Below are 15508 nucleotides of genomic sequence, written 5' to 3' on the forward strand. Positions count from 1 at the left end.
TGCAAGAACTGAGAACTAATTTATACAGGCATTTAGCCTAACACATGACAAATCAAAGTGTTTGATACGTGCTGGGTTTTGACTATTATCATCTCATTAATAGTAGTATTAATAAATATCTCCTGAAATCCCAAGAGTAACAGTGGCCCACTACTTCTGTCTTCCTCCTTTTGTGCTTTTAAAAGCCTTATTTTTAATGCAACTTTTTTCAAAACAACAACAACAAATGCAAAGATGAACAAAGACTTTGAAAAGACATTTCTACAAAGAAATAAACACTTAGCTCATGAGAATACGTACAACGTCATTAGTCATTAGGGATATGCAAATCAAAACCACAATGAAATACAACCTCATCCTCATCAGGACAGCTATTTTTAAAAACCCAGAAAACATCTTGTGTTGGTGATAATATAGAGAAATTGGAGCCTGTGTACTGCATGTGAGAACGTGAAATGATATAGCCACTGTGGAACATGGTGCAATAGGTTTTTCCCAAAATTAAACATATAATGTTTAATTTGGAGAATTACATTTCTATGTATTTACCCCAAAGTATGAATAATGGGAACTCAAAGAGATATTTATATACCCATCTTCATAGCAGCATCAATCACAATAATCAAAAGGTAGAAACAACCCAAGCTTCCATAGATGAATTAATGATAATCAAATACAGCACATGAGCAAAGAATATCATTCAACTTCAAAAAGGAAGGAAGTCCTGCAACATTACACAACATGGATTAATCATAAAACTATTAAGCTAAGTTAAACAGGCCACTCACAAAAAGGCAAATACTATATGATTTTACTTAAGTAAAACAACTAGTGTTTGTGGAAACAGAACAAAGAATGGTGGTTTTCAGTGGCTGAAGAATGGAGAATGAGGAGTTAGTGATGAATGAGTACAGTATTTCTATTTAAGAAAAAGAAAATGTTCAAGAGGTGGGTAGTAGTGATGAGTGCACAACAATGTGAAAGTAATTAATGCTACTGAATTATACAATTAAAAATAGTTAAAATGCTCAATTTCATGTTATGTGTATTTTACCACCAGTTTTTTTTAAAAAGAGAGAGAGAGAATTTTAATCTTTTATTTTTTAGTTTTCAGCAGGCACAACATCCTTGTATTTGGTGCTGAGGATCGAACCCGGGCTGCACGCATGCCAGGCGAGCGGGATACTGCTTGAGCCACATCTCCAGCCCCACCACCAGTTTTTTTAAAGAAAGCTATTTTCTTTTCCCGTAAGGACTCTCCACCGCAAGATACTATGGCCCCAACCTCGAATTTGAAGAAACAGTCACAACTGAAAGAGGTGGCAGGGATCCCCCTGCAGAGTACCACTGTAGACAACTGGAGCCAGATCCAGAACTTTGAGGCCAACCGGACGATCTTCTCATCTGTACTTACCCTAAAGCAGGTGATTGTGGGGTAGGGCAACAGCAGAGACCTCACCCTGCTAAGTCAGTATGCCCCAGGACAGAAGTCGCGCTCCTTGCTGTTCTAGGAGGGGGCTTAGGCTTGGATGCCTGGCATCCCTGGATTCTCGGAAGGGGCTGCAGCATATCAGTGCTGGAGGCCCCACCTGCTGCGCTCCGCCATGCCCTGCTCTTGGGTGTTTGTGAGCTTTTCCTTTGCTGCTCCACGCCAAGTATAGACCCAAAGTCTGTCCCGCATGGACGTCCATCTCTCATGGCAAACAGGATCCTGGACCCAGAGGAGGTTGAAGCCAACAACAGACTCCATGTCCCTTCATCCTTTCCCTCAGCAGCTTCAAGAAGATTATCTAAACGTTTTCTGCTTCTTGCCTTTCTCTTCTGACTCTCAGGAACAACATGGATTCAGGAAATTGTGGACATGATTGAACAGGATGCAGATGTGGAGAAGTGCCAGCGAGCCATCATCCAACACCGCCACCCTTTCATTGAGTGGGCTCGGCCTCCCCAGCCCTCCGGTGAGTCCCTCTGGTGAGTTCCAGAGAGTTCACAGATACACACACACACACACACACACACACACACACACACACACACAGAGAGAGAGAGAGAGAGAGAGAGAGAGAGACAGAGACAGAGAGAGAGACAGAGACAGAGACAGAGACAGAGACAGAGACAGACACTTCCCAAAGCTGAGCATTACAGAGATCCATGTAATAGAAACTTGGGAACACAAATAAATAAAGCTATGAAAATGAAGCAGTGTAACTCTAGCATGGAGATCTGGAGTTCTTAGAAAACTGTTGATGGTGATCTGATAAACCTTTCCACTGCCTTAAGAAATGAAGTTCCTGGTCTGATTGATATGCATAAGAACTTGTAACCTTGTCCAGGTGTATCTGCAAGCCAAGATACCCTTGAGGTCCTTCTGGATCTAAGTTCCTATGTAGGTGACACTGGCTTTGCAATTCAATGCCTTATGTTCTCCATCTCTTAATTATCTGTGGAGTGCCAACTCCATACACAGGCTAACCTCTGTTTGCCTAACTGGGATTCATTCCATGTGCCATCAAGATCTTCCATTTTTCTTTGTCTCTGATTATGACTCCACAGCAGGGTAAATCTAGACAACTGGGGTTCAAATCCTGGCTATGTCACTTATACCATGACTTTTAGCAAGTTATTTAACCTTTCTCTATAATTTACTCAGCTACAAAATAGCCACAGAATAGCACCTACCTCAATTAGTTGTGAGGACTAAGTGAGTTAATATATGTAAAAAGCTTGAAACAGTGCCTGTCAAGGTATCTCATGGTAAAGTATTGTTGACAGCTACCTCTCCAGGATAAATCACTTGCCCCAGGGTGCCATTTGGTCCTTGGACCAACCAAGCCCAAATTTTTATCTTGTTTCTACATCCTGCCCCCCCCCCCCCCCCCCCGTCAACATTGTTTAATCTCTGACAATTGGGAGATTAAAAAGAGAGAAAATCCTGAGCAAGATTTCTAATGAGGTTTCTTGCCAGTGAGGAGCACAATGTCCCATCACTAAGTCAGAAAAAAACAAGACAGAGCCTCCCTCAGGTCATCCCAGCAGCTGTAGGATTTTGAAGAAGCCAGGTAACCAGTCCCCAGTTTGGCATGTCATATGGAAGCCAAGACGGTTCTTTATGAATCAAGGTGCCCTGAGTCCAAGGAGGAACAAACAGTCTCAGGTTTTCTTTCTTCCCAGCCACTGACAGAGGGGTACTCAGTGGAGACTCATCCATGCCGTGGTTATTCCAGGATAGACAGTCTCTGCCCACAGAGGTGAGGTGTGCCCCTAGAGGAGGAGGGTAGTGAATGACACCGACTCATGCACGTGAGTCCAGGGTCAAAACCTCTGGAGTGGATGGGCACCACTGGGCCATGAACAAGCTAGTCCATCTCCTTCCTAGGGCCCTTGCACCCTCTGACCAAATCCCAGGTACAAAGACATTCCACACCAAAAGCATAGAGTCCAACAGGAATACATTTGGAAAGACTGAGAAAATGTGCACACATGTGGGTGTGTGAACTACATATAGGTAAAATCTAGGAGTAGCCCACTCAGTTCCACACTCACTACAGGCCCCGGACTGCTCATCAGACATCTTGCATCCACTGGCCCTCAATAAGTCATGGTTCCATGGAAGAGAAAAATGCAGACAATACGTACACCACAATCAGTGGGTGAGTCAGAGGTGAGTACGGAGTGCTCTGGGCAGAATGAGAGGAGCATGGCCAAACTGCACTCCTGGAGGGACCAGAATGATCAGCTGTCACTGTCCTTGTTGACTCTTGCCTCTCTCTTCTGCCAGACCCCAAGCTCCTTGAAGGCAAGAACTATTTAACTATTAGCTACTTAACGTTGTACCCCCTGGGGCTATTTCCACAACGCAAGCTGAACTACTTCTCTCATAAAGACACAGGATATATGTATGGCTCAAATCCCAGGGCTAGGACCTCAGTGCAGATGATGAGGGCCAAAAATGACTGACTCCATGGGTCCCCTGCTCCCTGCCAGTTAGATGAAAATGGGTTCCATGGCCTCAATAGGGATGAAAGCAGGAGGGAAGACTCATGTCCTCTACACAGGGAGCCTGGAGCAGGGGGACCCATGTGGACAGACGGGCAGAGTTAGAGCAGGAGACCAGAAAGGAGCTGAGGAAAGGCAAGGCAAGTTAGAAAATCCTTACTGAGAAGTATGAATTTAATGGCCTCCAAAAGTGGCTTTCCAATTTTCTTTTTAATACCAGAATGCTCTCTTATTTAAAGAAAAAAATGTTGGTACTGCATGATCCAGCAATGTCACTTTTAGGCAGATATCCAAAAGAATTGAAAACAGGGACTCAAACAGAGTTTATAGCAGCATGAGTCACAATAACAAGAGAAGCAAGCACAAAGAAAATGTAGTATATACATACGACGAAACACAATTCTGACGTATGCTGTAACATGAAGAACACTGAAGACGTGTTAAGTGAAATAAGCCAAATGAAAAAGAGCAAATACTGTGATTCCACTTATATGAATACTTAAAGTAGTCAAATACAAAGAGACCGAAATCAGAATTGTGGTTGCCAGAGACTTGGAGAAGAATTGTGGAGTTAGTGTGAAAGGGCACAGAGATTCAGTTTGGGAAAATAAAAAAGTTCAGGAAATACATAGTCATACAACAATGCAAACATGCTTAAAGTTGCTGAAATGTATACTTAGAAATGGTGTAGATGGGGCTTGGAGTATAGCTTAGTGGTAGAACATGTGCTTAGCATGCCCGAGTCCTGGGTTCAGTCCAAGGCACACACACAAAAAGGTTAAGATGGTTGTTATGTGAAACTGTGATACCAATTTCTTAAAACCTCATTGGAGATTCCCATAAATAAAGTTGAGATGATCAGAATGTTAGTGTAAATGCTAATGCTAAAGTGAAAGTTTGGGGAGAAAATGTGAAGAGCTGTGGAGATGAGAGATCATGCCAAGCTTCCAAGAAGAACTCTTTCTCAATGGGAGTGGCTCAAAAGCAGCCGTGATTTGAAAGCACTAGGTCTGCATGCTTCAAGGTGTCCACACACGGATGTCAGCTCCAGACCGGGCCCTCCCTGTTGAAGGGCTCAGTTCTCATGCTCTTTCCTGGGATCTAGCAGAGAGACTCCCTCCTCCTCAGGGCCAGTAGAACAGCCATTCCCATAACACTTAAAGACTGCCCAGGAGCCTGGTTGACAGGGTGGAGGGAAGTTGGCATCCAGAACACTCCCAGCACCACACTTTTTAGAAGGCAAAATAGAGTTTACAGGTGTGCCCAGAACAAAGGACAAGAGGCACAGAGAGGCCTCTTCTCCACAGTTTCCTTCCCGATGAGGCCCAGCCTTGAAAAACAGGCACTGAGAGAAGAGGCCTAGCTCCTCAGTCAGCTGAGGGCACTTTGATTACAGGCTTAGAACAGAGACCTGACCCCCTGCCAGCACTCACACCAGCCAGCAAGATGGGAGTTTGTGTGGAAGCCACTTCTAAGTGTAGCTCCCTGCTGCACATTTAAAGTGACATGTTATTTTATGTCATTTCTTATTTCTTTATTTTATAAATACCCTCCCTCAGCAATCAGCATTCTTGACCCTTCATGCAGAGGGATCTTCACCCATCATATACAAGTGGTCCAAGTTCAACTGTGTCACCTAAGCACATCGATTCACTCCAGATCTTTGGAGCAATTTTGATTTTCAGCACTGACTCCTTTGGCTCTCCATGGCAATTTACCTGAGCCTCTGATTGCTACACTAGAGTTGACACTCCTTAGAAAGAAGACGTTTGCTTTATTTGTTGTCTTTTCCCCATAACCTCAGTTCAACACAATATCGCATACAGCAAATACCCAATAATGGTATAAACGAAAGAGTAGAATTCATGACTTACATGCCAGGAAATGTCTATGGTTTTAGAGTTGGAAAAAGTGATTGGCATAGGCCAGTCACATATGGTTGGCTCTAGCTGGCTGGAAGGTGAGAGCCCTGCTCTCTGGTCCTGGTGGGCTCCATCTCAACACGATACAATGGTCCATCTCCTTATCTTTGAAGTAATGAAGTAGCTTAAGTTGAAGCTCCCTTATAGCCATCATGTTGTCATTCTTCAAAATGAAAGTAATATCAGTAAATGACTATGAAATCCCAAAAGAAAGCCAAGAAACCAACAGAGAGATAAGTGCATAATGAAACATTCTGGACAGAGCCTGAGACACAAGGTCCCCTCACTGTGCTTACACCATACAGATGTATCCTCTTGAATTATTTTAAAGGTGTGGAAAAAGCCAATGTGATGCCTGCTCCACGGATACTAAGGACTCACCTTCCTACTCAGTTGTTGCCATCATCGTTCTGGGAAAACAACTGAAAGGTAGGATAAGTTCAGCCACCTGGTGGCAGGAGGAGAGGAAGCCCACCCAGAGTGAGGCCTCCGGACCCCAGGTCAGAACTTCCTCCTCCACATCTTTACCTCTCCTCTACTTCTGAAGGGTTGGCAGCTTCTCAACAGTAAGGGAAAATGCAAGGTTCTATGTTCAGTGGACAGTTTCCACAAGGGCACTCCCGCAGACAGTTTCCACAAGGGCACTCCCGTGGACAGTTTCCAAGAGACCTGGAGGCAGAAGCTGTACTGAATTTCTACAGAGAATAGACATGGGGAGGCATGAGGATCCACTGCTCTGAAGAGCAAGGATTGCTATGAAGGAAAGAGTGAGAACAGGGGCCACAGGCTGGGCCATGGGGAGAGGGAAAGGGGAATAATAAAAAGCCTTGCAGATTGTTCAAAAGGGAAAGTTGATGAACAGAGGGAGCCATGAGTGCTCTTGAGGAGGCCCTTGGCCACAGCCCTGCGCTCCTTGTTTTACTCATTCTGGGACTTTATTTATCATGGACATCAGTGCGTGTTGAATTTCTGTCACCGCATAGGGCAGTAAAACATGTCTTCTGATCTGCAAAAGATGAGAACTGTGTACCAAGGGGAGGCAAGAGCACAGACTGAATACGGGGAACTGCTTTCTCAGCAGTGGAAACAGATGGGAATGACTAAGAGGGCAATCTCAGGATGACAGGAGTGCAGGGGGAAGACTCACATCAAATGACATGGCTTCCTTTTGGAAAACCTGGGTGAGGAGTGAGAACTTCTGTTTCCAGGATGATGTTTTGTATACAAAAACATTTGTATACCACCCATGAATGCTGCAGGACATAGCAGAATTCCCTTTTTAAATGCATAACTGAGATGGGTTTAAAAGTAAGGAAAGTCCCTAAGTTCTAAAAATGAAGAGGGAAATAAAACTCAGAGAAGTAAATTAGGCCTGGATCTGTCTGGGGAAATTTGGTGACCTGGATAATCCAGCAACTTAAATTTTGATGGCTGCAAATGCACAAGGCCAAAGCCAAGGATATCAGGAACCAGAGGAATAAGGAGTATAACTGGGATACTGAAAGGTCGAATCCTCAATGGTGGGTGGAGACGGTGAAGGAGAACCCAGGGAGCCTGTCTTGAGCCTGCTCTTAGCTCCCCTGAGAATGTGTGCCCACTGTCCTCCTCTCTCAAAACTTGGGGTTCAAATTGGCCTTCCTCATGCTGTTCAAGAAAATACAATAAGTCAAATCGGCATATAGTAACTGTCAGTGTTCCCAGGATCCCTGGCAGGCACATGGTCTGGAAGAATACAGTTTCTGCCCAGGCCCCACAAGATACCCACCTGAGCTCACCATCCCACATTACAAAACACAGAATTAGCCAAGATACTGAGATTGAGATAGAGGTGATAGATAGATAGATAGACAGACAGACAGACAGATAACAAGCAGCAGAGTTAGACCTCAAGAACTTTACTTAACAATTTATCACCTATAGAAATAAAAGAAGAGGTCTGGGAAGTACTAGGGTGTTTTCCTAACATACAAAGTTCTGGTTTCATTTACAGCACTGGAAAGAAAAAAAGAGAGAGAGACAAAGAAAGAAGAAAAAAGGGAAGGAGGAAGGAAGGAAGAATAGGTTGTATAAAGAAATGAAAGATTGAATCAAAATTAAAATACAGGAATAACATATAATTAGAAACAGAACTATTAAAGAAATATATGTCAGTTATTGAAATTTAAAACCCCCAAATAGGCTAATATGCAGTATAAATACCGACGAATACCAAATTCATGAACTTGGAGAGGGGATGAAGTCTTGTGACTAGAGGTCAGAAATATGAGAAGAGATTCACAAGCTGGCAAGAAACAGTGAAGTGAAAGACAACTGAGGTTTAAAAGCTTAAGAATTCAGGTGTTTCTTTTTTTAATATTTTAAGAAACGTGTTCATTGGTGGAGAAGACGGATATAGGACTTAGGCAACAGTGGCAGAGTAACCAACTTGGAAAGCAGGGCTTCTCAATCTCAGCCCTTGTTTTATAATTTTGTTTTGTTTTTGCTTAAAAGACAAATGGGATTTGTTCAAAGTGATGTGGTAAGTAATGCAGACACAGAAATGACCGTCATGAAGAGTGTTTTGTGCTCACAGTTCCCTAGAAACAGAAGGTACCGCATGCCACATAGAGCCATATAGGGAAGCACCAGGTCAGTCAGGATGCAGAAAGATGAGATAAAAATATGTACAAGAGCCATTATTGTGGTTTCTGCAGGATGGGGACAGGAGATGCAAGGTAGGCAGGCTTCGAGCTGGGTGGTTTGAACAATTTCAGCAGACTCTGGGGCATAGGACTGCGTCTGATTGTCTGGTACCTGCCCTGTGTTGAGTGGGCAGGTGGACAGTGGTTCAGAGTATGGGAGCTTCATAAAGGAGGAGGTGAAACTGTGGGCTCTGGATTGGTTGGCTGCATATTTACTAGACCTAGGAATGAGCTACTCCTAGAAAGGATACTCCCTCTAAAAACAGAAAGGTTCCAAAATGTCCAAGTATCAGAATAGAGAACATAAAAGATAGTTTAATATGAATAAATAAAGCACTACTGATATTTTGAGCCAGATAATTCTTTCATGTGGGTGGAAGCAGAAGATCTCTCCTATGTATTTTTTATTAATTTTAAAAATTTATATATGACAGCAGAATGCACTACAATTCATATTACACATATAGAGCACGATTTTAGATATCTTTGGTTGTATACAAAGTATGTTCAAACCAATTTTTGTCTTCATACCTGCACTTTGGATAATGATGACCATCACATTTCACCATCATTTCTAACTCCATGCACCCTCCCTTTCCCTCCCACCCCTCTGCCCTATCTTGAGTTTGCCTATTCCTCCTATGCTCCCCCTCCCTACCCCACTATGAGTCAGCCTCCTTATATCAGAGAAAACATTCGGCATTTGTTTTTTTGGGATTTAACATTATCTCCTCCAACTCTATCCACTGACCTGCAAATGCCATGATTTTATTCTCTTTTATTGCTGAGAAAATTCCATGGTGTATAAGTGCCACATTTTTTTCATCCATTCAACTACTGAAGGGCATCTAGGTTGGTTCCACAATTTAGCTACTGTGAGTTGTGCTGCTATAAACATTGATGTGGCTATGTCCCTGTAATATGCTGTTTTTAAGTCCTTTGGGTATAGGCTAAGGAGAGGAATAGTTAGGTCAAATGGTGGTTTCATTCCCAGATTTCCAAGGAATCTCCATACTGCTTTCCTTATTGGCTATACCAATTTGCAGTCCCACCAGCAGTGTATGAGTGTGCCTTTTCCCCCACATCCTCACCAACACTTATTGTTGTTTGTCTTCATAATAGCTGCCATTCTGATTGGCGTGACATGAAATCTTAGTTTTGTCTCCTGTGTATGGTAGAGTATTGTTCAGCATTCCTGACCTTTACTCACTAGATGCCAGCATCACTGTCCCAGTGTCACAACTAAAAATGTCTCTGGTGATTGATAAATGTCTCTGGTGGAAAATATCATCCCTGATTATGAACCACTGTTTTACGGTGAAAATCAGCAAGCACTGAAATAACTGTTCATGGGTCCTGGGTGGATAGTTGAGAGGGCACTTTGGGGCTGATACAATAAATGTGAATTTACCTACCTCTCTCATTTTATAATAATGAGACAAAAGTTGGTTAAATGAAAAATTGTGAAGAGGAAGGTTTGAATTTGAGGTCAAAGTGACACATAAAGGGGTGCTTTGTAGGGGCAGAGCTGAAGCGACTAGAGATAGAAATAATAAATTGGAGAGGCCAGAAGGAAGACAGTAACTCTTTTCTTGTTCCACAGTCCACACCCTAACCACGAAGCTATCCTGTTTCACCAGGAAACCAAGATGAGTTTGTCAGAGGCTCATCCACATGCATGTGGCATTTTTTAGTCACACGACAGGTCATCCTTTCTAAAGGAGGATTTAGCCCCCTGCCACCAGTGGGGATCAGGTTAGCTAATTAAAGTCTTAATAGGACCAGGTTGAAAACAGAGTATAATTGGCAAAGATACACGGAGAGTGGTGAGAGATTACAAAGCCACACTGCCAGCTCCGAAGTGCTAAACAGGTGTGTGTAGACAGCCTCAGGAAGACTCAACCCAGGTGGACTTTGTGAAAATCCATTTCTATACCATTTTTCACCCATCTGTCTCCTTACCCTAAAGTTCCTTTATGTAGCTCGAAATGCCAAAGACTGTATGGTTTCCTACTACCATTTCCAAAGGATGAATCAAGTGCTACCTGACCCTGGAACCTGGGAAGAGTATTTTGAAACCTTCATTGATGGAAAAGGTAAAAGAAAATGCTTCGTGTACCTGTATCCCCATTCTAGTGAGACGGATTCAAGAGAATCAGACATGACATTTGATTCTCTACAACTTTGCCTCTTTAGGTAAGTCCTGCCCTGGATGGGGACCAGGCAGAGCAGCTTGGCTGCTTTTCCACTATAGACCCACAGCCCTCAGTAAATATCTCCCACCTGATTAGAAAGTCGGTGTTCTGGGCCACAGGTTCTGTTGAGGCAACCTCATTCCAGAGGGATTGCGATCTCAGTGAGGGTACCATGTTTGTGCATCCTCAACAGGAAGACACTTTGGGTAGCATGTTTGGACAAATAACCCCAAGCCCGACCCAGTCCACATGACCATCAAAATCAAACAGATCAGGACTCTTAGGAGGTATCTGATGCAGAGTCTGTCCCATTTACACTTCAAATCAACAAAAACCCTGACCCTCAGAAGGTTCTGTGCCATTTCTATGTAGGCTGCTCTTTGTGTCTGTTACAGTGGGTTGGGGCTCCTGGTTTGACCATGTGAAAGGATGGTGGCAGAAGAAAGACACACATCAGGTTCTCTTCCTCTTCTACGAGGACATAAAGAAGGTGAGTAAAGAGACACAGACCCAGGAACAGAGAAACTTGAAGCTGTTCAGGGCTGTACTTCTGAGAAAGAATCACGGCTTTCTGAAACTCATCCATCCCATTCAATGTCACCCTCACCACAGGACCCAAAACATGAGATTCAGAAAGTGGCACAGTTCATGGTAAAGAGCTTGGATGAAACGGTGCTGGATAAAATTGTCCAAGAGACATCATTTGAGAAAATGAAGGAGAATCTCATGACAAATCGTTCTACAGTTCCCAAATCCATCCTGGACCAGTCCATTTCCCCCTTCATGAGAAAAGGTTTGTGGGGCCTTGTCACAAATGCTGAGCCTGCCTGGTAACATTGCCAAGATGATACTGGGTTTCACTAATTCCAAAGCCATGAACTGACTATTCATGATACCTGGTTCTAATAAGGCTAGGCACTTGAACCTGTTGTAGTAGACAAAGCTCTGCAAATAGCAAAGGAAATGCAACCTTGTAAATGAATAAAGGCAGGAGCAACTATTGATCCAGAATTCACAGAGACTCCTGGACCTACCTAATGATCTGGGACTTAAGCAGCAGGAGGTCACAACTCTTTGCTCTATGAATCCACCACTTAAAAGGCTCAGCTACTGTCTACATTAGGTATATCTTCTGTCATGACCCATTTCCTCTCTCTCTGCCCATTGTAACTTTAACTTACATTATAGTTTCTACTGAAATTATTTCATTGCCCTTTCCATCTAAAAGAATACTCAATGCTTCTGAAACAAATCAAATGATTCCATTTCTTTTCAAATAGCTGATGGTGATTTTGCAAATAGCCCTTCTTTAGGCCCTTACATATCTACCTTTCTATACACACTCTTCCTTTTGTCTCATACAAACACAGAGATATGTATACCATATGTAGTTATCCTATACAAATTTGCCCACCAGAATATGAAACATCTCTTCAGGGCAACGCATATAGATCCAAGCCCCTCACTGCTTTTAGAAGTCCTCTGTAATATCAAAGTGGCATAATAAACATTCATAATTCACCCATCTGTTTTTCTAGTGATAGGGAAGTTATCATTGCCTTCAGTTTTCATCTTTATGAATAATGTTACAATGAAAATTTTTGGGCATAGTCGTTATTTCCTGATACTTTTCTGTCACATAATTTTTCAGAAGAGACATTGGTGGAACAAAGAACATTTTCTAATATGAAATTATTTTAATCACTGCTTAGTGAAAAATAGTATCTCCTTCTAACTATTTTCAAATTCTTTTATGTTGATATATAATCTAAATACAAAAATGCTCAGATCTTAAGCATACAGTTTAACATACTTTTTAAATATATGTAGCCATACAACCAGCACCCCAATCAAGATATCATTTTCATAACTCCAGAAGGGACCCTCTCATACCCTGTTTTTATCAATATGTACCTGCAGAGACAAGTGCTATTCTAATCTCTATCCTGTAGATTGGTTTTACTTATTCTTGATGTCATACATATGGAATCACACAGTACACATTTTTATGTCTGGGGCCTTTGGTCATATAACATCTAGAGATTTCTCCATGTGGTGTATTTCCATAGTGCATTTGTTTTTATGACTCTGTAGTGCCACTGTGTGACTCTACTGTAGGTGGGCTGGGTCATTCTGGGTCACCAGCTTTTGGCACCAGTCATGATTAGATTTAGAAGCCCATCCTCCTGCACTGACCCTCAGAGGGCTGCTTCCCATAGCAGGTAGCTGCAGAGGGAACGGAGTTCATTGAGGGGTAACTGGGTGAGTCAGGCTACTGACAGCCAAGCCTAATGTGGGTGCTCCACTCATTAACTTGGGTCCACTCAGTCTGTCCATAAGAGAATGACAACTCCTATCTGGTTTCCATCTTCTAGGAACTGTGGGGGATTGGAAAAACCACTTCACTGTGGCCCAGAATGAAAAGTTTGATGAAATATATAGGGAGAAGATGAAAGGAGTCACTATAAACTTCTGCATGGAACTCTGAGGAGGTAGTAAATAAAAAGTTGGAAGACAAGAACACAAACGCTGTCTTCAATCCTCAGCCACAGCCAGATGCATCTCTGAAAGCACATTGGAAATGTTTATGATTGTGGTACAAACCATTTCTGTAATTATGAACCATATGTCACAGCTTTGCAAAAAGGATCATGTCTAATGCCTATTTTCTCCTCTATTTTTTCCATACTAAGAATAAGACATCTTAATAAACTAGGTAAAAATATAACACTTAAATACTACAAGGATTTTTATAATCCCCATTCTTTTGGGAAGTGTATCCATTTTCTAGGGTGCAATATAACAATATCTTGAGAACAAATACACAAATATTACATAAAATATATACTAACAACATGAAATTCTGATGTCTGCTCTGACCACTTGGGGGACACTGGTCTGGGCTCAATCCGGAGGTTCTTCCTGGTCACAATGGGAAGAGAAATAATGGGAAGGGATACAACCCTAGTGCTGCCAGAACTGAGAAAATATATTCTGAGCACCCTGATTGTAAGCAGAGAATGAAAGGAAAGGCCAGAGAGTGAATGTCAGAAGTCTAAAATATGATGAAGAGGGACAAGGTGCTAGGCCATATAGGAAAAAGCAGGAGGGTGTTGTTCGGGAGCCCAAATGAGATCCTGGTAAAGGCAGAAAGTAGGGGAAGTGACTGATGTCAGCAGTGTCAGCCCGGGTGTGGTGCTCAACATGGAGACAACTGAGGCTCAGCTTCACTGCCATACACTCTGGGGAATAGTTCCTGACCAAGTTAGGTGTCCTTTGGACTCAATTCCCATATTTTCCCCTATTGCTTATCTGTAGGTCCCACTACATTGTAAATCTCTTGGGGTTTGGTTCCATATCTTAGTCACCATTTTACTCCCAGTGCCTAATGCATACAGCACAGGCCAATACAAACTTGTTGCATGAGCGAATGAAAGCATAGAATACAGGAAGGAAGGCATATTTCAAATTACTAATTCCAAACGTTGACCCTTTTCTTTTAGACCCAAATCAGAGGGTGCGCTAAGCCAAATAAAATACTGATTTCTTTTCATTACTGCTCAATTTAGGACCTGAACTTTCCCCCAAAGTCCCATGTGTTAAAGACTTGGATTCCAGTGTGTTCCTATTGTGTGGTGATGAACCCCCAGAGGAAAAGCTTAGTGGGACTTTTCCAGGTCATTGGAAATATGCCCTCAAGGAGGATAGTGGAACCCAGGCTCTTCTTCCTGTATTACTTCTTAGCCATGGGATGAGCAATTTATCTCTGCCCTGCATTTGCACCACGCTGCCTCCATACCAGAAGCCTAAAAGTAATATGTTTAACCAATCATGGACTAAAACTTCAAAAGTTTGAATCAAAGTAAGTGATTGTATCAGGAATTGTTTCAGTAATGGAAAGCTGACTAACACAATCACCATGTTCTGCCAATTCTAAATGATATCAATGGTAAAATACCCCTCTCTGGAAAAAAAAAAGAATCTTCCATTGGCCCAACTTTTAAACAATTGTTTATGTTGATTCCATACAGTTAAAAACACTTAGCTTTAAACATATGTAAGTTTCAAATTAACATGTTTGTTACGTTAAAAAATCATCTGTATCTTCACTGGATTATATTTTTCTGTTATTTGGTTCTATGTCTTATTCACCTCTGTATGCAAACTGATTCATAGATTCACCTGGTAAAACCTTCCATAATAAACAGATGCTATAAGAATTCATAACAAGAAAGAAAGCCTGCACTACAAAGCATACACAATGAAATATTTCATGAAGCAAAAATTAAAAATAAAAACCAGCATAGAGATGCATTACACTAGAAGAAAAATCAAATGACAACCAAGTCTGAATTACACTTCAGAAATAAATCAGAATGGCAGGAAATAGAAACCATCTCCCTGTAAGGATAAAAGTCAGTGAAGAAAGTAGAGAAGAGAGGCAGTTCAACACCGACACACATTTATTCAGTGAAAACCTGCAGATGGGGGCCCAGTGGAGACTGAGACCGACCTTCCACTGCAGCCTAGGGCAGACATAAGGGCGGGAGGGAGTGTGGGAATTTTTGTGGTTGGGCCATGGCTAGGAGGGTTGTCAGGGAAGGGTCCTTTGGGGTCACGTGTATTCTTTGAGGTGATCACTGTTTCATGTTGAACCAGGTGTTTTCAGAATTCCAATCTCAGAAATTTCCTTTTTCTGTATGATGGTAAATTA

At 42.2% G+C, this 15508-nt stretch overlaps 1 protein-coding gene across 1 annotated transcript; it reads left to right on the forward strand.

The window, feature by feature from the left end:
* Nucleotides 1-1148: 1148 nt before the first annotated feature.
* On the forward strand, nt 1149-13522 carry LOC144372786 (sulfotransferase 1C2-like). Its single transcript, XM_078036033.1, has 7 exons — nt 1149-1424; nt 1833-1971; nt 6250-6418; nt 10569-10695; nt 11190-11284; nt 11407-11587; nt 13170-13522. Exons 2-7 carry the CDS (start codon nt 1862-1864, stop codon nt 13280-13282), a joined length of 795 nt encoding a protein of 264 aa, XP_077892159.1. The 5' UTR covers nt 1149-1424; nt 1833-1861; the 3' UTR covers nt 13283-13522.
* Nucleotides 13523-15508: the final 1986 nt, after the last annotated feature.

The sequence above is a fragment of the Ictidomys tridecemlineatus genome, unplaced genomic scaffold (assembly GCF_052094955.1).
Source record: "Ictidomys tridecemlineatus isolate mIctTri1 unplaced genomic scaffold, mIctTri1.hap1 Scaffold_1626, whole genome shotgun sequence".
Taxonomy (NCBI): domain Eukaryota; kingdom Metazoa; phylum Chordata; class Mammalia; order Rodentia; family Sciuridae; genus Ictidomys; species Ictidomys tridecemlineatus.